We start from the raw sequence: 20,118 nt of genomic DNA on the forward strand, positions 1-20,118 counted from the left end.
GGAGAGTGAGTGCTAATGGGTTAAGAGATCCTTTTGGACTGATGAAGTTATTTAGAATTAGTGTGATGGCTCCTCAACCCTGTAAACACACCCAGTGAATTGTATACTTTACCTAAAGGGTGAGTTTTATAATATGTGAATGAAATCTCAGTAAAAGAAATGTAAACGCTAATTTTCAATTTTCATTACAAAATAAAAGATAAAATATTATTGGAGTAGAGAGTAATGCAAACAGTGGTCACCTGTAGATAAGCAAGAGCACATAACCACTTGTGGAGCAAAACAAATACGACACATAATGACTACCTATGGGCTTGGAGAAGGAGGACATTCCTAGAGGTCCACAGTGACATCTAGGAAGACCACCATGCTCAGTGGGATACAACAAGCTGTAGTAAGACCAGCTTAGGAATAGGATAGTCTGTGGACTTTGCAGAACTGTAAACAATTCAGGGACTCTCCCAATATGTTGGATGTTTATAGGATGTGGAACTAAAATACAGATCTGTCCATGTGGGCCTCCCCACCAAAGGAAGTACCCCATTCCTATAACTCGCCACTTCTTTGTCACCAGCATCTATGCCTCTAAAACAAAGGTTACACACCATTTTGTTAAGTAAGTTTTACAAACACAACACGTTTATATTTCAATGCATACCATAAATTAATTTGCACATTAAGAGTAAGAAAGTAATGAAGCTTGCAAGTACCATCTGTAGTGATCTTAAAGAAATTAGCACTGCATGTATCCGTTTCAGTATTTAAATAAACACACTTAATCATAATTTTCTCAGATTTTACTAAGATAGATAATTAAAATATGCAAATTCAAAGATACTATTTTAAAGTGGGAAGATCATGTGCTCTTTCAATTGCTCAAAAATAGTATTTTATTGCTTGGTGGTAATGGTGTTTGAGCTTGGAGATTTGCACCTGCTACTCAGATGCTCTACCACTTGAGCCATGCCTCTAGTCCTTTCTTCTCTGGTTAGTTTTGAGATAGTCTTACTTTCTGCCAAGGATAGCCAGGACTGAAATTTTCCTATTTATGCTTCCTGCCATAGCTGGGATGAGAAGTGTATACCACCATGCTGAACTTTATCTATTGAGATGCAGTTTCATGGCCTTTTCTTTCCTTGGCTGATCTGGCACTTGAGCCACCAGTGTCTAGTGAAAATAGTATTTTTTAAACTTCATTTCAAAAGTGGAGTGATGGTTTAACACTACTTTTAACAATAACATATTTAATTTAGATGTTATACATCATGCCTTATAAAGGGCATGTTGGCATTCCTAAAGTGCTAATAAAATTCAGTACTGCTAGCCTATTTATGACTGAGTCGTTAGAGAAGGAAGGAACTATCTAGGACTTTGCCTTCTTACTTTTTTGTCAGTTGTGGGGCTTGAACTCTGGGCATGGACAATGTCCCTGAGCTATTCAGTTCAAGACAAGTGCTCTACACTTAAGCTACCGTGCCACTTCCGGTTAATAGGAGATAAGAGTCTCACAGACTTTCCTGCCCAGGCTGGCTTTGAATCATGATCCTCAAATCTCAACCTCCTGAGTAGCTAGGATTGCAGGGGTGAGCCACCAGTGCCCAGCTTGCCTCCTTATTCTTAATCACCATTAGAATCTTTCAAGGAGGATATGGCTGAGTTCTATCACTCTATAAAAGAAAAGAAGCCTCAAAGCATACTTCTGATCTAGAAAGTGATTAGTGAGAGATTTCTGGGATCAGAATTCTGAAGCTTTTCACTAATTTTTATTATTATTAAGGGCTTCTTGTCTTTCACTCAGAGTTCTGCTTATATTAGAAAATGACACCAGCTTTATTCTTCATCTATTTTAATGAGTTGTTTGTAATTCATCTTCATGAGGTAACACACTTCCAGAAAGCAAGACTACCATCTTATTAATATCCTGGAAGCTTCGATCACAATGATTTAAATTTAGGGGACCTTTAAAAATATGAGCCTTGACTTATCAGATGCTCTTGTCAAGCTACCTTGATCACCCATATCAGGTCACTTTTCAGTGAGAACACAATGGCTTTCCTTCCTACTTAAAACTGAAGCCCATATTATGGTCAACATGGTCCTTTCTGACTGATGGTAGCCTCTCATTATCACCACTCTCTCAGATCTCTGTTCCTCTCTCAGACTGCTCCAGCCTGGTTGCTGTTTTCACAACATGCTAAACCTGCTCATGCCTCAGGACCTTTGCAATCAAGAGTCTCAGTTTTAAATGTTCTTTCATCAGATATCCTATAGAGCCAGCTACTCCGGTAAAAGGATATCATTTTATGAACTAATACCACATACTGCCTTACTCTTTACTATCCCTGTCTCTCCTGACTCTGTGCTTTGCTTTCACAGCACTCAGTAAGATCTAATACCATGAGTCTACAGCTGTGACACTTATTTGTTCTGTGCTATGTTCCCAACTTCCTCAGCATCTATGATAATGAGGAGCTTCTTGCAGGCTCCCCCACATTTACTCAGTGACTGAAGGTTTATGACTTCAATGTAAATATGATCTTCCACAAGTCATCAAACATTTTCCTTTTTCTGATTCTTCTATAACAAGCTTTTCTGTAGTTTGAGAAAACAATTTAAAATCAAAGCTACAATTTTTAAAAAGTGAATGCTTGAGGAAACCTGGAAGGTAGCTTAACAGATACTGAATCAAGAATAATCAGAGTTTGGACTGGGAAGGTGGCTCAGTGGTAGAGAGCTTGCCTTGTATGCCGGAGGCCCTGAGTTCAATTCCTCAGCACCACATAAGCAGAAAAAAAAAAGCCAGATGTGGCAATGTGGCTCAAGTGGTAGAGCGCTAGCCTTGAGCTAAAGAGCTGAGGGACAGCACCCAGGCCCAGAGTTCAGGCCCCACGACAGGACCCCCCCCCAAAAAAAAGAATAATCAGAATAAGAAACTGTAGTCATTTCCATTAAAAAGAAAAGACTTAAGTGGTTAGATAATTGCTTTGGTACTTTCTAACCCAAATATTCCATGATTCTCCAATTGGATGACCATACTATACTATATTATATTCATTAAAATTTAATGTCTTATGTCAAATATCAGTTGTGATAAATCCAAGTTTAATGTGAATTTTCCAGAAGTTATCAATAGCTACAACATTGTGATCATAAAATCACAATGCTTTGAAACCCAGGCTTGGAGGCAGACTGCTGCATTCAGACTATATGTCTAGCCTTGACTTACATGTTCCTGGTCAAGTTATCTTGACCATCCTTTTCAATGCCTCAGTTCCCTCTTATGTAAGATGGGAATGTAACCTCATTTATGAAAATTAAATAAGTAAACTTTGCCTATGTTTTTCTTAAATACAGAATATTCTTTTTGTATCTACCTCCAATAATCATACATTGAGAACTGAAAACTGACTTTTAAATATGAGTACACACAGCACAGGATTCTAAAAAGTACAATTTTTAAGACACACTCTGAGCTTAGGATCTTTCAAGAAGATGAAAGGATGATGACAAAAGTACTTTAGTGTCATAGGCATTATCTTATTTAATATTACTAGAAAATATATGAACATTTGAAATCAGAAAAATTAAATACACATAAAAGTCCAAGAATTGTTGCAAAGGTAAAGATTTGTTTCTGTCTGTGAAGTGTAGGCCCCAGCAAATAGAGTGATTTTAAGTTTTGTCTTCATTTGAAAACTAAAAGTTAACAATGCAAAGACTTATGAATTAAAATATAAACATATTTTCTTTGTTTTTGTTTTTTGGGTTTTCTATGTCCGTATTGAGGCTTGAAATTAGGGGATCATGTTTGTACTAGGCTTTTTTATCACAGCTGGCACTCTACATTTGAGCCACACTTCTACTGCTGACTTTTTGCTGATTATATGGAATAAGAGTCTTTCTGTTGCAAACTGCAATTCTCATATCTCAGCCTCCGACAGTTAGGATTATGTGTGAACCACAAGCATCTAAAAATTTTTACATTAAAAAGAAATTTGAAAACTCCTAATACTATACACTCAATACAATAGAATCCATACAGGTATTGACATCACTTGAGTGAAATAGTGACCTGAATAAAAGATGATTTCTGCTAGAATAACTTCTCTATTTTTTCTAAAGTTTCATGATATAGAAAAACTTAACTGTTACCTTTCTAAAAAGGTGACAGTACAAACCTTTTGAAAATATGTGTATCATTGGGTACACCAAGAGTACAAAATTGAGTATTATTTTCTGTTGATAAAAGTACTGGTAAGGATTTTAAATTATTTTAACTTGATGCTAATAAAAAAGAAAGACAAGTTACACATTAGGACACACTGCTAAGTACACTGTGATTTAAAGACACCTGTAGAATCACCTTGGAATGCTGAGGAGGTAGTCCAAAGTGACACTCAGCTCATCCATATTTGTTTGTTCCAGGCATAATGGAATGGTTAGGATGAGGCCACTTCGTCTGTCTTTTCCTCCTACAAAAAAAAGATACTTTTTTAAAAGTTATCTTTAATATACAGTACATAGAAAGCTGTATGTGCAATAAATATCTTGGAACACTGTTAGTAAAATAATTACACATATAAGGCATAATTTGAAACATATCAAATAAGTATGTAGTTTATAAAGGTTTACAGAGATTTAACAAAGTCATAAAAACTTAGAAAAGAAAAACTTCACCCTCAAACTCTTCATCCGAACACAACAGTTACCATTTTGTTTTTCATTCAGTCTGATTCTTAGTATAATCACTTCATCAAATGCCTACTGCATGCCTAGCATAAGCATTTGAAAGTAAAATAAATTTCTATCTACAAAGAAAATGTTTAAGTCATGAGAAGCAATAATATTATTAAAACCATTTACTTGCTAAGCTACATCATGAAGTACATTAAAATATTACTGACATTTATTTGGAATATACAGAAAATGAAAAAATGATGGAATCACAGGTACACACCACCATGTCCAGTTTCCCTCCAGGGAGAGAAAGTCTCTAGAATTTTTTTCTGCCCAGGTTAGCCTACAACTACACCCCTTCCCATTTTCATCCTCCCATATAGCTAGGGATGACAGACATATAACACTGTACTATACACTTAACCTATACTATAGGTTAAGAAGGGGTCTTGAAAACTTTTCTGTCCAGGCTTGCCTTGAAATGTGATCCTCCATTCTCATCCTCCTAAGTAGCTATAGATTATAGGCATGAGCTGCAGGCACTTGGCAAGACTCTACTTTAAAATTTAAAAAAATTGGTTTACACAAGTGCTTTTCAAACTACAGTCACTGAGTAATGTTTGTTTAAAACTTTTCTCCATTACCAAAAAGTTAAGGGATTATATCTGTAATTATCAAATATCAAGAAAGAAAGCCACAAGAGGTAAAATAAGAGAACTTTCATTTGCTCTTCAAAACTGCTGAGCTTTATCCAACTATACAAGCAAGTTCTCACCTAAACGGTTGTACTATGATCCACTGGAAAGCTTTTTTGAAAGAACAAGTTTAACACTTACAACTACTTTAAACTCTACATCCTCAGCTTTCACTAAGGGATAAAAATCATCACTATAATACCATCAGTGTAAAAGCAAAAGAGAGCTAGAAGCCAAGGGGAAAAAGTCTTTCAAGATAAGTTACAGTGATTGATGTTGCACAAGGACAAGTATCAGGGGATTCAAGAATGTTACTGATAAAAAGAGAACAATGTCATCATGATTAAAAATAAATAGTCATTTTGATATTCTGCTAAAGAAGACAAATTAAAACCATCTTCCTAGAAGGGCATTCTGACAAGCCCAAATACAAATTTATATGCACAATTTTACTTCCATTGACAAGAATTTATATTGATGAACTTGTATAAAATAGGCTACAAATATGAGTGTTTATAAGAGTATTCATTTCAGAAAGAATAGAAAATAAAATAGAAGAAACTCTAGGGCTCCTTGGCATGGGCTGAAATTTTCTTAATAAAGACCAAGAAACACAATAAATCAAAGAAAGGTTAGACAAATGGGATTGCATGAAATTTCAGAGTTTCGGTATGACAAAGGACATAGCTAGCAAGATCAATAGAAAGCCTATGGATTGGGAGAAGATCTTCACTAGCCATACAATGGACAAGGGTTTCATATCCAAAATATACTTAGAACTCAAAAAACTAAATCCCCAAACAACAAATCCTCAAAGAAACAACTGCCCAATAAATAAGTGGGCTAAAGACTTAAAGAGAAACTTCTCTGAAGAGTAAATAAGAATGGCCAATAGACACATGAAGAAATGCTCAACTTCTCTAGCCATAAAAGAAATGCAAATCAAAACAACATTGAGATTCCACCTCACCCCAATTACAATGGCTATAATCAAGAACGCTAATAACAACAGATGCTGGAGGGGATGTGGACAGAAGGCTACATTGGCACTGTTGGCGGGAGTGTAAACTTGTTTAACCACTCTGGAAGGCAGTATGGAGGTTCCTCAAAAGACTACACCTATGACCCAGCAATCCCACTTTTGGGCATTTACCCACATGATCACAAACAAGGCCATATTAAAGCTACCAGTACAACTATGTTTATTGCAACATTATTTACCATAGCTAAGATATGGAGCCAACCCAGATGCTTCTCAGTAGATGAATGGATCAAGAAAATGTGATATATATATGTAAATTCCATTTTTATATATATATTTTTATATATAATGGAATTCTATGCCCCCATCAGAAAGAGTGGCATCGCCCCATTTGTCAGGAAATGGAAAGACTTGGAAAAAATTATATTAAGTGAAGTAAGCCACACCCAAAGAAATATAGGTCCCATGGTTTCCCTTATTTGCAATAACTAGTATATATCTGTGAAAGGCAGAAAAGGTCAAAAGCTATTTACATATGACCAGATAAGATAATGTTAAACAAAATGAACCCTAAGATAGGGACACAAGTGGGTTTTTTTCTTGCTATTGTTTCTAACGTACTTACAATATACCATGTGATTTTTGTGTTGCTTTGTTATGTTTTTTCCCCCTGGTATAACCCCTGCTTTCACTGTATTTGGTGTAGGTGCCCTGCATCTTATATACCTTTTTATAATTTGGGGAAGGGAAGGGAAATAACAAAATGCTGAAATAAGGATACAGCTTGACCCATTGTAACAGTGAGATGTACAAGACACTATGTTGAAAATGAACTTTACAACTTCTGGGGCGGGGGAAGGAGGAGTTGGGGAGGTAGGGTGGGAAGGATGGTAGGGAAAAAACAAAGGAGGAGGTAACAATGCTGGATAGGAAATGTACTCATTACCTTACGTAACTGTAACCCCTCTGTACAGTATTTTTACAACAGAAAACATATATAAAAAATAAATAAAATGAAAAAAGAATAGAAAATATAAATGCCAATCTGTAAGGAGAAAGGTAAAGAAAATTCAAATAAAATACATAATAATACTAAGGCAATTCAATTTCTTATTTTTTTGTACATGAAGCAACAATGTCAGTTTATAATATAATATTTTGAGGAGAAAAAAATAGTATTATCAAGACAATAGTATTATCAAACAATTATAACAAAGAGACCTAAACAGAATTACAAAGGAAAAGGTAATAAAATCCAAACAACCCTAAGTTGGCAGGGCCATAATGTCAATTATGATGTATAGATTTACTCAATTTCATCCTGAATTTCATGAAATTTGCTACTCCAGTGTCCCATACCACTGCATTAAACCAGTAGAATGTCTCACAGCTTCTCCGTGCCTAAGCTAATACATACTTGATGTTAAGAAGTAAAAATAAGGTCAGATACATGCAACCAACTTCCAACAGTGAAGAATAACTGATACTTCACAATCCTCCTGTGTACTTAGGCTTTCTCCTAAGAACATGGAAGTCAGGGGCTAATTATGACTAATTACTGATTCAAACAACAATTACTTAGATGCCTGCTAGTCAATTATTAATTATTACCTTCTACTTAAGATGAGAGAAATATAACATCTACCTTGTAGAGGTCATTTTAATCAAATTACAGGATAGAATTTAAATGGTCAGGCAGAACCAGAAATAATAGCTCACTGTTATCCCACTCTATTAAAGGAAATGCCTTTGAAAAAACATCACAGGAAAAAATAATGCATGTCTGTCAAATTTATCAGAGTTTAAATAAGTTTATATCCTAAACATATCAAACAGTTTGCATTTCAGAAACATACCTGAAAGGAAGGCTAGTTTTTTCTTCAATATGGGCAATATTACTGAGGCCTCCATTTCACTTCACTTCTTTACTTCTGAAAACACAGAAAGGTAAATGTCAACTACAAGATAACAATTATTGTCTGAAAAAGTGTTTTCATGATGGTTTGTCCCAGGGTTTTTCAATTTGAGAACTACTGGTATTTTGAGCCAGATAAATGATTTTTGTAGGAACTTGCCTTGTACATTGTGAATCAGTTAGCAGGAACCCTAGTCTCCACCTATTAAATATCATTAGAGGAATAGAATTCCAGTGAGTGAGTGAGTGTGTGTGTGTGTGTGTGTGTGTGTGCTCGCGCGCGTGTCACATTTTCTTGATCCATTCATCTACTGAAGAGCAGGCATCTGGGTTGGTTCCATATCTTAGCTATGGTAAATAATGCTGTGATGAATATAGTTGTGCTGGTAGCTTTAGTATAGCCTTATTTGTGATTGTTTGGGTAAATGCTCAAAAATGGGATTGCTGGGTCATAAGGGAGCTCTCTGTGGAACCTCCCTTGCCTCTCCTTTGATCAGTCCTGACAGCCAAAGTGGTTCCAGACAACACCAGATGATATCTAGTAGGCAAAAATCACAGCTGGTTAAGAATCACTGGCTTAATTATTTCTCAGAGTAATACTTGTGGGCAACAATACTGTCTGGTACACAGCAGTGCCTCAATGTATTACTTGTGGAAAAGTCTACTGAGTCTATTAATATCCCATTGCTTTCTAATTACATAGCTTCATCCCAAATACTTGATTCCTTCTGTTCTGCTATTGCAAGCATGTTTTGAATTCTCATATTTTTGCTCCCCATACCACATAATAACACATTTGACCTTTGTGTTATTTTAAGGTACTTCCTATTATACTGTTTCCATTTTGTTCCCACTCTTAGCTACCTCCATATCTCATATTCTACAATTTTTAATTCTCCAGGGGAAAATATCTCATTGGTTCAATTCATCTTTTTGTTCCATGCCAGAAGGGATTATTCTTGGTTTTGCTTTCCATGGTCCACTGTTCAGAGCCAGGGTATATAGATAAACACAAAAAGTACATACATATGTAGCAAGTTCAAAAGGCAAGGCAGTTTCCCTTAAACAGAGGCTCCAGCATGGTAGATATGTAAAGCCTGGGCCATCCCTATATATTACTAAATCAGGTTCTGAGGGCAGCAGGACCTTTAAAACAAAATAAGCTAATCAAAAGCTCAATTATATTATCCTCTTACACTTAGCTTCATGTTTGAGATTATGCTCTATTACATTTTATCCCTTCCTCTAAAGCATATCACACTACCATGACATAGGACAGTTCTTTAGAGTGTACTAGTCAATGTATGCTCTCTGGAAACAATTTCCAAGTGGAGTGGAAGTTATGACTCTTTATATGACTTATTCAGCAAACACCTGTTATGGACCCATCCCATTTCAAGCATTGTGTTATCAGCTGGAGTTAAGCACCCAAGTCACAGCCCTGCCTTGCAAAAAAATGTTGTCTTGAAAACAGAAATCTTAGATAATTTTTAAACTGACTGTATGTTATTTTACAGCTTTGGGTGTCCAATTAAAATAATCACTGTTTGCACCTGTGTATGAAACAAACTTTTTTCTTCAAGTTTAATTTCTTAAGTATTTGTTTGAATATTGTTCATTCATTTTTGTTGTAAATCAGACTAGCTAAATGGTACTAGGAATACAAGAGGAATGCTTCTGATTTTATATCTTTTATCTAAAACTGGTGTGCCAGTTCTCCACATCAATATTTTGACTCTATGAGCTATCCAACAAGCAAGAACCCAGAAAGCTTGGATTCCTGTCTTGGTTCCATTCTCCTTTGGCCAGTTTATAGGAAATCTGATTTAAAGTTGGAAAATGATGATAGGAAATGTTAAAAATAATGGTTATGATAATTAGCATTTATCAAGTGCTTACCAGAAACATTCCCTATCATAAATGATATTTTTGGGTTAACATACTTAAGTCTTCCCAGTGTTTCTGAGGTAAATACAACTATTACTTCTATTTAACAGAAGAATCAGAGAAGTAAAACATTGTCTCAAAAATCATAGAGCTTATTAGGTGAGAAAAAAGCTTCACAAACAGGCAATGTTGTTCCATAAAGGCAATTTCACATCACACTATCAGCTTACCAATAAAACAGCTCTGAAAATATCTGATGATAGCAAGCTATTTAAATATAGAGCTCTAAACTAAAAAGGGATGTGTGTGTGTGCACGCGCACGCGCTGATGCTGGCACTTGAACTCAGGGCCTAGGCACTGTCCCTGAGCTTTTTTGCTGTAGGCTAGTGGTTTATCATTTGAGCCACAGCTCTACTTCTCATGAACTTTCCTGCTCAAGCTGGCTTCAAACAGTGATATTTATACCTCAGCCTTCTCAGTTCACACCTGTAATTCTAGCTATGCAGGAGACTGAGATCTGAGACAACACAAACTTCTAGGAATCTACTGATGGAAATATACTTTATTATTCCTACGAACTTTTTCCTATTAGAACCTGGGCTGATAAAGTGACTTTTCGGGGAATATCCAGACAAGCCCAAGATGAAGTATGTTATAAGAACAACAAACTTCGGTTAGAAGCTTAGAATTTTCAGCTCTACTCTCCCAAATTCTGAGGAGGTGAGAGGGGCTGGAGACTGAGTCAATCACCTGTGGCCAGTGATTTAACCATCATGCCTACATAATACAACTTGAGGTCTTTCAAGCAGCAAATGCATGAAGGTCCTAGAAAGGTGGCACATTTAGAGGGTGCTGTAGGCTCCATGATTCCCCTCAATACCTTGCTCTACATATCATTCTTATCTAATGAATTATCAACCCCAAGGAAGGTATCAGTCTTGAGAACCCCAATTTGTGGCCAATTTTGACAGAAATGAATTGACTTTGGGGCTCAACACATACTACTGACACCCAAAGTGGGGTCAGTTGTGTAAGAAAGATCCCTTTAGTATAAGCATCAGCTCTGGTACTTAGTGCCAGAACCAAACTGAACTAAATTAGACTGAATTAGACTGAAGTGAAGTGAATTGAGTTAAAGTGATTTGAATTGAAAGACATTCCATAGGTGTCTGACAAGCTGCAAAATTGGACAGTATGAAGCAAACCCACACACAAGTACAGTAAGAAGTATCTCAGTTCAAAACAATCATGTTTATATACAGATAAAATTATATCCTGTTTTGGTTCATGTTAAGGCACTAGCATTCCACCAATATCTTTACATCATCAATGGAAATACCATCACAGATGGTAAATAATACCTATGATTTTTTATAAAATTATTTTTGATCCCTTGACTCTAAAAACTAGACTAAAAACAGCTGATCTGAATTTCAAACTTAAAGGAATAAAACACATATGGAAGTCACTTAGTCACTGACTTATTACCTAGATTTTTCCTATCTGATTATGCACACATATTCTGAGCTGCTTTTTGTTCCTATTTTTTGAGCCTATACTTCCATAGTTCTCATTTGGTAAATTATACAAGACCCTGCTAATAAATCCCTCTACTGCTAAGTTAACTAGAGAAAGATACTATTTTAGTCAACAAAGAAATTTGATTGAAATAGGAAGTGAAAGCAAAACCAAGAGCTTAGTGGACTGTGCCTGATCATTTCATGTTTTTTTTTAAGTATGTTACCATAAAATAAAATAAAACCCTAGTCACACTTAAAAATTAACTCTAGTCACACATAATCCCATTAAGCAGCAGATGAGAACATCTACACACTTCTTCCTTTCAGTTTCTTTCATTGTTCCACTGGAGATGGGTAATAAAAATGAGTACTATATTACTAGCTTAAATATAGTTTTTCAAAAAATATTCTTTTTTGGATTTCAAGTGTTAAGCATAGCTACCATAAGAAAAAATATTTATCTAGTTATTTAAATACTATGTCAAATTAAAATTGATAATACAAAATACATGAAATAAAGGAAAATCTTGAAAAACACAACCATCTACCCACTATATCCATGACACAATGTTAACACATAGATACCAGTTCATAGCCATTCCACTGGGATAGATCACCACTTTTCACAAGAAAAGGCTTGTTAAACCTACATATGTGAGCCTATGTGTGTGTGTGTATTGTGAACAAGCATATGAACCAATAGTAGGGCAAAAACACTTAATCTTGAAATCCTAACCTTACTCTAACTACCCAAATGCCAACATTTGGAGGAACCATACACATGGTTTTGCTCAAAGCAGCTCCTCTCAATGCTCCAACACACAGCTGCTTGCAGGCTGGAGAGAGGCCCAGTCCACTTAGGATACACGGGTAGTAATGGGTGCTGTGGATGGGCAACCATTAGAGGGCAGCAGAGGATGTGCTGAGTCAGAAAAGACTATTACAGGCCTTTTAATCAAGGCTGAGCAAATTACACTTCAAAAGAGATTATAATTGATGCTACTAGTGGTGCACTGGAAGTCCTCTCTCAATAAGTATAAATCAACCGGTTTACTTGGAAAATTCAGTTATATTCTTCGAAGAGCATTTTTTAACAATCAGTGAAAACCCATTAGGATTGCCTACAGCTAACTACATCATCTCTAATAAATCTACACCATGTAGACACACAATGGTAAAGAACAAAATCAGAACACAGGCTTCCTTGCCTTGCATGTCCAGATAAATACCGAAGTATAGCTATACTTAAATTCCTATTAGAAATACTTTCAGAGAACAGGAGCAATCTTGGAGGTTAAAACAAACACAAGCACACATACAGCATTCATCACCACTCTACATATCAATATATAAAGTTCTATAGAAGCAATTATTACTCAACTTCAGGATACTCCATCAATAAAGTAGAACAACAGTATAAAATCCATGTAATTTTTGTGTATGATGATTAATCTGCATTTTAAATGAAAGAACAATGTACTTAAAAGATTAAAATAAAAATGGTAAACTGTGTCATGTTACTCACTGACACTATGTTGAAAATTAATGATACAACTTGTGGGTGGGAATGGGAGGGAAAAATTGGGAGAGAGAATTGTCCAAAAGAAATATATTCATTATATGACTTATGTAACTGTAACCCCTTTGTATATCACCTTTATAATAGCAATAAAAAGTAAAATGTAACTAATTAAATAAAAATTAAAATGGTAAATCAATGGCTAACTTTCTGTAAAATACAGAACCGGCCAAAATTGTAACTACTCCTCTAATAAATTTCAAAGTTCAAGTATCATCACACAATACCAATTTTACCAATCAGACCCAGCATATTCCATGATGGAGTAGAAATGAAGAAAACAGGAAGAAGAAAAAGAGAAAGCAACTTTGAATCTTAAGTTTTCTATGAAAATGCCTTCAATTTATCCTGAAATATAATTTTACATTAATGAATATAGTAAGACATTAAACATTTTACACTGTACAACATCAAAAAATAAAATCTGCTGCTAATAGTAATAATAGCCTACCACTTGGAAACCTTTCCCAAAACTACCAATAATCCAACTACCTTCCCATGGCCTCTTCTCTGTTCCTTTTCCACAGAGCCACAGCTACTATTATCTACAAAGGCAGAAGAGGAAGGAAGTCTAGCAATTCTACTAACACTTGCCAGCTGGAAACCTCCATTTTTTTAAGTGTAGATTCAAAAATTCCTTAACTGCACGAAATTTTTTAAATCTTGCATTTTTTTTTGTCAGTTATGGGGCTTGAACTCTGGGCCTAGGCACTGTCCCTTCAGTTCTTCAGCTCAAGGCTAGTGCTCTATCACTTGAGCCACAGAGCCACTTCTGGCTTTTTCTACTTAGGTGGTGCTAAGGAATCGAACCCAGGGCCTCATGCATGCAAGGCAAGCACTCTACCACTGAGCTACCTTCCCAGCCCAAATCTTGGACTTTTGTTATCAATGGTAATTTATTAATAAATCCTTAAGAGTGTTGTCACTCATTTAACAAAACAAAAAGGGATAATGAACATTTTCTTTCAGAAAAGCAAATCATACTGATGGAATTCTAGGAGAAAAAAGCTTCTTCTGGACTCCCTTATTATACACAGCCTAAAGTGGAGCTTTGGCTCAAGTGTTAGAGCATTAGACTGGAGTACAAAAGCTCAGAGACAGTACCTAGGCCCTGAGCACAAGCCCCTTGCTTGGACTGGCACAAAAAAACAAAACAGGTATATGTTGTTGTTTGTGGTAAAACTACCAAAGAATACTAAGCATATTACAGATACTTATTTTGTCCAATAACTGAAATGCCACTTCACTATCAGATTAAAGTAACAAAGGACACATAGGGGAAATCAAATATAGCATAATCACTCCTTTCACTCCTCATAAGGATTGTTGGCAATATTAGCTATTTTTCCCAAGGAACAGCCATAAGATTCTCTATTCCCAAGAGCTGTTTGCTCTGAAAGACAATTTAGTAGTAATAATCATGGTTTTAGAACCACAATACAACTCTCCACCAGTCACTGACTTGCTAGGTGGTTTGGGGCAATTTCTTTACTTTCTTTTAAGGAATCATCATCAGCCCATAGATTGACAACTATGTGTGTTAACTTGTATAAACAATGTCTACTATACTCTAAAACAGTAAACATTCAATAGATGGCATCTACTATTAATAGTTAAACTTTCCTTCTTCCATAATTACTGGTTTACTAATTAGTAGTTTAATACCATTGACTCCAACTAGACCACACTCAAGAAATTCTTAATACATTCTTGGTCCAACAGACTAAAACAGTCCCAACCTTATTACAAGTACCATGTACAGATACTTTTTTCTGCTCCAAGAATATAATTTCATACTTATATATGATTCTATCAATATCTCCATACAATTCTATTAATGTCACATTTTATCTGTTGAGAAAATCAAGCCAAAGAAAATCAATATGCCCAAAGTCATATAGAAATAAACAAATTTATAAATCACAGAGTTGGAACCATAGATCATCTACTACAACTTTTTCATCATTTCACTGGATAGTATAATTGAAATAGGTGATATTGATCAAGAGGTATTGTACTCATAAATTGACATGTTGAATTATAATCCTTTGTACAAGTACTTAAAGATAATAAAAATAAGTGAATTTCATAATACATAAATTTTACCTTAATAGAGCTGCAACATTTTTAAATAAGCAACAGAATTGTACATTTTAAAATCAGGAAAATCTGGATGAAAATGGTGTACATTTTAAGAATTTTAAAAACCTAAAAATCTGTAAGCAATATGCTCCAGAAAGTCTATAAACTGAACTGCATATGCTTAGCAATTTATCTCGATGACTTCCACTATAATTAGAACATACTGCAGCTGCAAAGACAAATCTCTTTAAACACTGTACACTCTGGAAAATGTTAAGGTTATGTTTTTAAAGAATCCCTTATCTTTTAGTGACATATAGACTTCAATGAAATACATCTGGATGTCCTAGTTTGCTCAAGGTGCTACAATACAATATCTAAGAATGGGTAGCTTATAAAAAGTAGATTTATTTCTCATAGTTCTGGAAGCTGGAGGAAAGTCTTAATTAAGATCAAGGCACCAGCCAATTCACTATCTGGTGAAGGCACTCCTATGTGCCATTGTCTTCATAGCTTCACATGGCAGATTACAACAGCAAGAAAGAATACTTCTCTTAATTGCAGTCTTTCTGTAAGAGTGACAATCCCCATTCCTTCATGTCTCAATCACCCCCAAAGCCATGCCTCCAAATACTGGTACCATGGGATTAAGTCTCCACACATGAATTTTCATGAACAAGTAGATCAGTACTGGGATTTGGGAAAGGATGATATTCCTGCAATAAGCCTGGCCATTTGAAATAACTGAAGTAGGTGATAGGTGGACAGGGCTTCCTTTTATATTTCCTGTGTTTCTGATTGTTTGAAAGTGTCCATGATGCAATTAAAAATGATTAAATCTTTAAGCATACCAATAGTGTAAAAAGGAAACTGTAATCCCTTAAAATGTATTTTTGGGGTTAGCACTTTTTTTTTATTTTAAAATAAAGACAAGAAATGGACCGCACATACCCATACTCACCACCACAATCTAAGGTTCTTTGTGAAAGAGAATTTGAGTATTTGTACCCCATTTAAAATTGCCTAGGCAGGAGACCATAGCTAACACAATATTAAAAAGAAGCAGGTGTGCTGGTAGATAGGAGAGTCAACTAAATTCCAGCTCCTGCCATGTCATTGGCATTGGAGACTTCTGGTCCTGTCTTTTTTGTGTGTGTGTGTCGGTCGTGAGGCCTAAACTCTGAGCACTGTTCATGAGCTCTTCAGCTCAAGGCTAGTGCTCTACCACTTGTGCCACAGCACCACTTCTGGCTTTTTTCTGCTTATGTGTGCTGAGGAATCAAACCCAGAGCCTCATGCATGCCAGGCAAGGACTCTACCATTGAGCCACCTTCCCAGCCCTGGTCCTATCTTTTAAAGCCTTTCTCTGTGACTGTAAACATTTTCTCGGCTTTCTCTCTCTCATAAAATATAATATATACATATATTTTTTAAATGATTGACATTAAGAAGGGAAAAAAATTTAATCTAAAATAGTCACCCACTATAATCAATAGGTTGGTCAGAAGAGCAGACAGATCTGTTTGGTGAGGAATATGTCATAAATTTGAGATTATTTTAGAAAATAGAACCCAAAATTATGATCATTATAAGTATTAACATTTGAGAGTATGTTCTAAATTTAACAACTAATATTTAGTCAATAAAATAAAAAAAAAATCTGAAATTCTAAGAAGGTACAGCCTGGCTCATTTGAATTTGTCTGTTTGTTTGTCTCAGTAAACTCCTGGCAGTTGGCCAATGCACAATGAATATGTGTTATCTTTCCTTATGATCTGCTAGCTTTTTCATTTAGGTGTCTTTTAACAGAATAATTATCAAACGATGGAAAAAATAGCTTAGATAATTATGAACTTGTAACACTACAGATAGAGCATGTACTTTCTTTGGACAAAGTACTAAATTCTTGAAGTATCTTGAGCCATTGGAATAATGAAGAGAAGATTTTTATAAAGCTTTCTTTATGTTGAGGCATTCCAAAATGTGGGTTTTTAGAAATGGTTCATTTGACCACACTACCTTTATACTCTAAGTGAGTTTTCATTATCTGTATTTCAACCTTTGGGGAAAAGTCACTATTTACATGCACATTTTTCCATTGCCTGAAAATGTATCTTAACTTTCACTGTAATAATCGCTATCACCCATCTTCAACTCATTTTTTTTCCTTCCAGATCTATAAATACTTTTTTTCCTGTAATGCTTAAATGGGGCTTCTGACTCTACTTGAGAGATATATCATCTGATCTATTATCCAGAAAAGAGCAATAAAGAGAACTCTGGATCCCTTTGAACAATCACAGACAAAAGTTTTTGCTACCAAAAGGATCTCCAAAAAACTGAAGCAATAATGCATAATTTTTTCCCATCTTAACTCTAGAAGTGAGACTGTGACATCTGCAGTGGAAGATACGTTTTTGTAGGGCCACACATCACAAATTCCACTGCATAAATATAAAAAGCCATACCAAATGTTTAATTTCCAAAACGTTAAAGAGCTTTCTGAAAGGCATTACTACTTCTAATACAAAATATCCCAGCTGGAGTGATGCACCAAAGACCATTTCCCATTTCCAGGGACTTTGGCTCTGCCTGTGGTACCCTTACTATTACGTTCTGTTTCTGTGAAAACAGGCTCTAAGAAGTGTATTATTATTACAACAAGAGCAAATAGATCTGCGTCAAATAGTAACTCTGCCCCTTATTAGTTTTATGACCTAAAACAAGTTGCTTTACTGAGTCTCACTGTGGCTTTAGTTCCTTAATTGGACATGGCTGCCATTCAGAGTAAAGTGATAAGCCAGAATTCCCCTACACCACTTGTAGCTTAAACTCACTTACGCTGACTTTAATGATTTAAAAAAATAAAGAGACCAAAACTAAGACAAATAGCTTCCTAAATACCTTTTCCTTATGTCTTCCCTGCTAGCAATCTGTCTTGGTATTTGTCTACCACTGACTCAACAATCTATTCATGACGTCCAGATACTCACAGTGTAAAGCAAATATCAACCCCGTGTTGTCAAGGAGCCTCAGTGTATACTAGATATGCCTCAAAACTATTCCTGGCCCAAATATACTTCTTAATTCAATTACAGATTTTACATGCCAAGGAATTGTATCATCTTTTTAACAAAGATATTTCTGATCATACTAGAAGCAAGGAGAAATTCTTCTATTTTAGAATATGTGAAGATAGAGGGGAAAATGGATATTGCAATGATTCTGTGTTAAGCTATAGGGCATACAGTAGAAATAGGGTGATCCTTACTGAAGAAGACTGTAGTGTGGGAGGGCTTTGTCTACAATAGAAAAGTACACAGCCTTCATCTATAATGCTAACTCATCTGACTGGCAGAATGCACAGAAAGTATTCTGGACTAAGATGCCTACTCTGTTTCAGTAAGGGGAAAATGCCATTTAAAAATATTGGTTATGGTTTTAATATGAAATGTTCCTCACATGCTTATGTTTTGACTACTTTGTCTTGGCTGGACAGTATTTTGAGAGGTTCTGGAAACTTGAAGCGGTAGAACTTAGCTGTAGAAAATAGGTCAAGAGGGCAGGTCCTCGTGGGTATTTTGTTACTAGCCCCTCCCTGTTTTATCTCTGCTTTCTGTCCACAGAAAGTGAACAGCTTTCCTCTGCCTTAGATTCCCACTGTTATGAAGTTCTGGTCCAACTGAGCATGGCTTTATCTTTTGAAACCATGAGACAAATAAACCTTTCCTTCCTTAAGTTACTTAAGTCAGGCATTCTGTTACAGCCATGAAAAAGTAACAAATAGTTTCATAACTTAAAAATTAAGTGAACTATTGGTGATCATGTAAATCCAAATCCTCAAACATGTTTTTCAAAGAACAAATAAAATCACAAAAGTCCCATACCTTCAACATTATAAAACAAACTACCAACTTTAAACCGATTAAAGTAGAAAATACAAACCACATCTTGGTGCAAACATTTCCCCAGCTCTTCCATTAAACTATCACAGAGAATACAAATGGGTCTAAGAGAAAAGTTACACAGAAGGAAGATGATAGTAACAGAAGACCTGAAATTGTCTTAAAATTCATATATAAGCTGGGCACTGGTGGCTCCTAGTTACTCAGGAGGCTGAGATTTGAGGATCATGGTTCAAAGTCAGCCTCAGCAAGGAAAATCCGTGAGACTCTTATCTCCAATTAACCACCAGAAAACTGGAGCTGTGACTCAAGTGTAGGGCACTAGCCTTGAGTTGAAGAGCTAAGGGATAGTGCCCAGGCCCAGTGTTGAAGCTCCATGACCAATAACAACAACAGCAACAACAACAACAACAACAAAAATCACATATAAACTCACCGCAAGTGAAAAACTTCTGAAGTGTTGATAGATGAGAAAATACTGCAAAGAAGGAATTTAAGGGCACAAACAACTCAAGGAGGCAGTCTTGACAGGCAATGTTCCAAAGGTATGCCAGCAAATTTTATCTATCAACCTTACTGTCTAACATTTAGCCAGCTATCTGGTTAAATGTTATTTTTAATACGTTTAAGAGTGGTTCTGGAAGAGATTAGCATCTGGATTGAAGAACAGCTCAAGCAGACAGCCTTTCCCATAGTCGGTAAAAGTTATCCAATGTGTTGAGGGCCCAAAGAGAACCACAAAGAATAGGAAGATTAAAATCCCTACCTGATAACTTGAACTAAAATCCTAGTCTTCTCCCACCATTGCAATGGAAAAACTTGCACTGGAACTTAAAGAACAGGTTCCAGCTTGCAGACAGCAAGTATGAGAGTAT

General features: G+C 35.7%; 1 protein-coding gene across 1 annotated transcript in view; it reads right to left on the bottom strand.

Moving 5' to 3' along the window:
• Positions 1 to 19,765, bottom strand: part of Sestd1 (SEC14 and spectrin domains 1) — a 79,197-nt gene extending 59,432 nt beyond the window's left edge. Inside the window, 4 exon segments of the mRNA XM_013030109.1 lie at positions 4,364 to 4,472; positions 8,211 to 8,285; positions 16,819 to 16,857; positions 19,680 to 19,765. Coding sequence (XP_012885563.1) covers positions 4,364 to 4,472; positions 8,211 to 8,265 — 164 coding nt within the window. The 5' untranslated portion in view covers positions 8,266 to 8,285; positions 16,819 to 16,857; positions 19,680 to 19,765.
• Positions 19,766 to 20,118: the final 353 nt, after the last annotated feature.

Source organism: Dipodomys ordii, unplaced genomic scaffold (genome assembly GCF_000151885.1).
Source record: "Dipodomys ordii isolate 6190 unplaced genomic scaffold, Dord_2.0 Scaffold5, whole genome shotgun sequence".
In the NCBI taxonomy this organism is placed as follows: Eukaryota; Metazoa; Chordata; class Mammalia; order Rodentia; family Heteromyidae; genus Dipodomys; species Dipodomys ordii.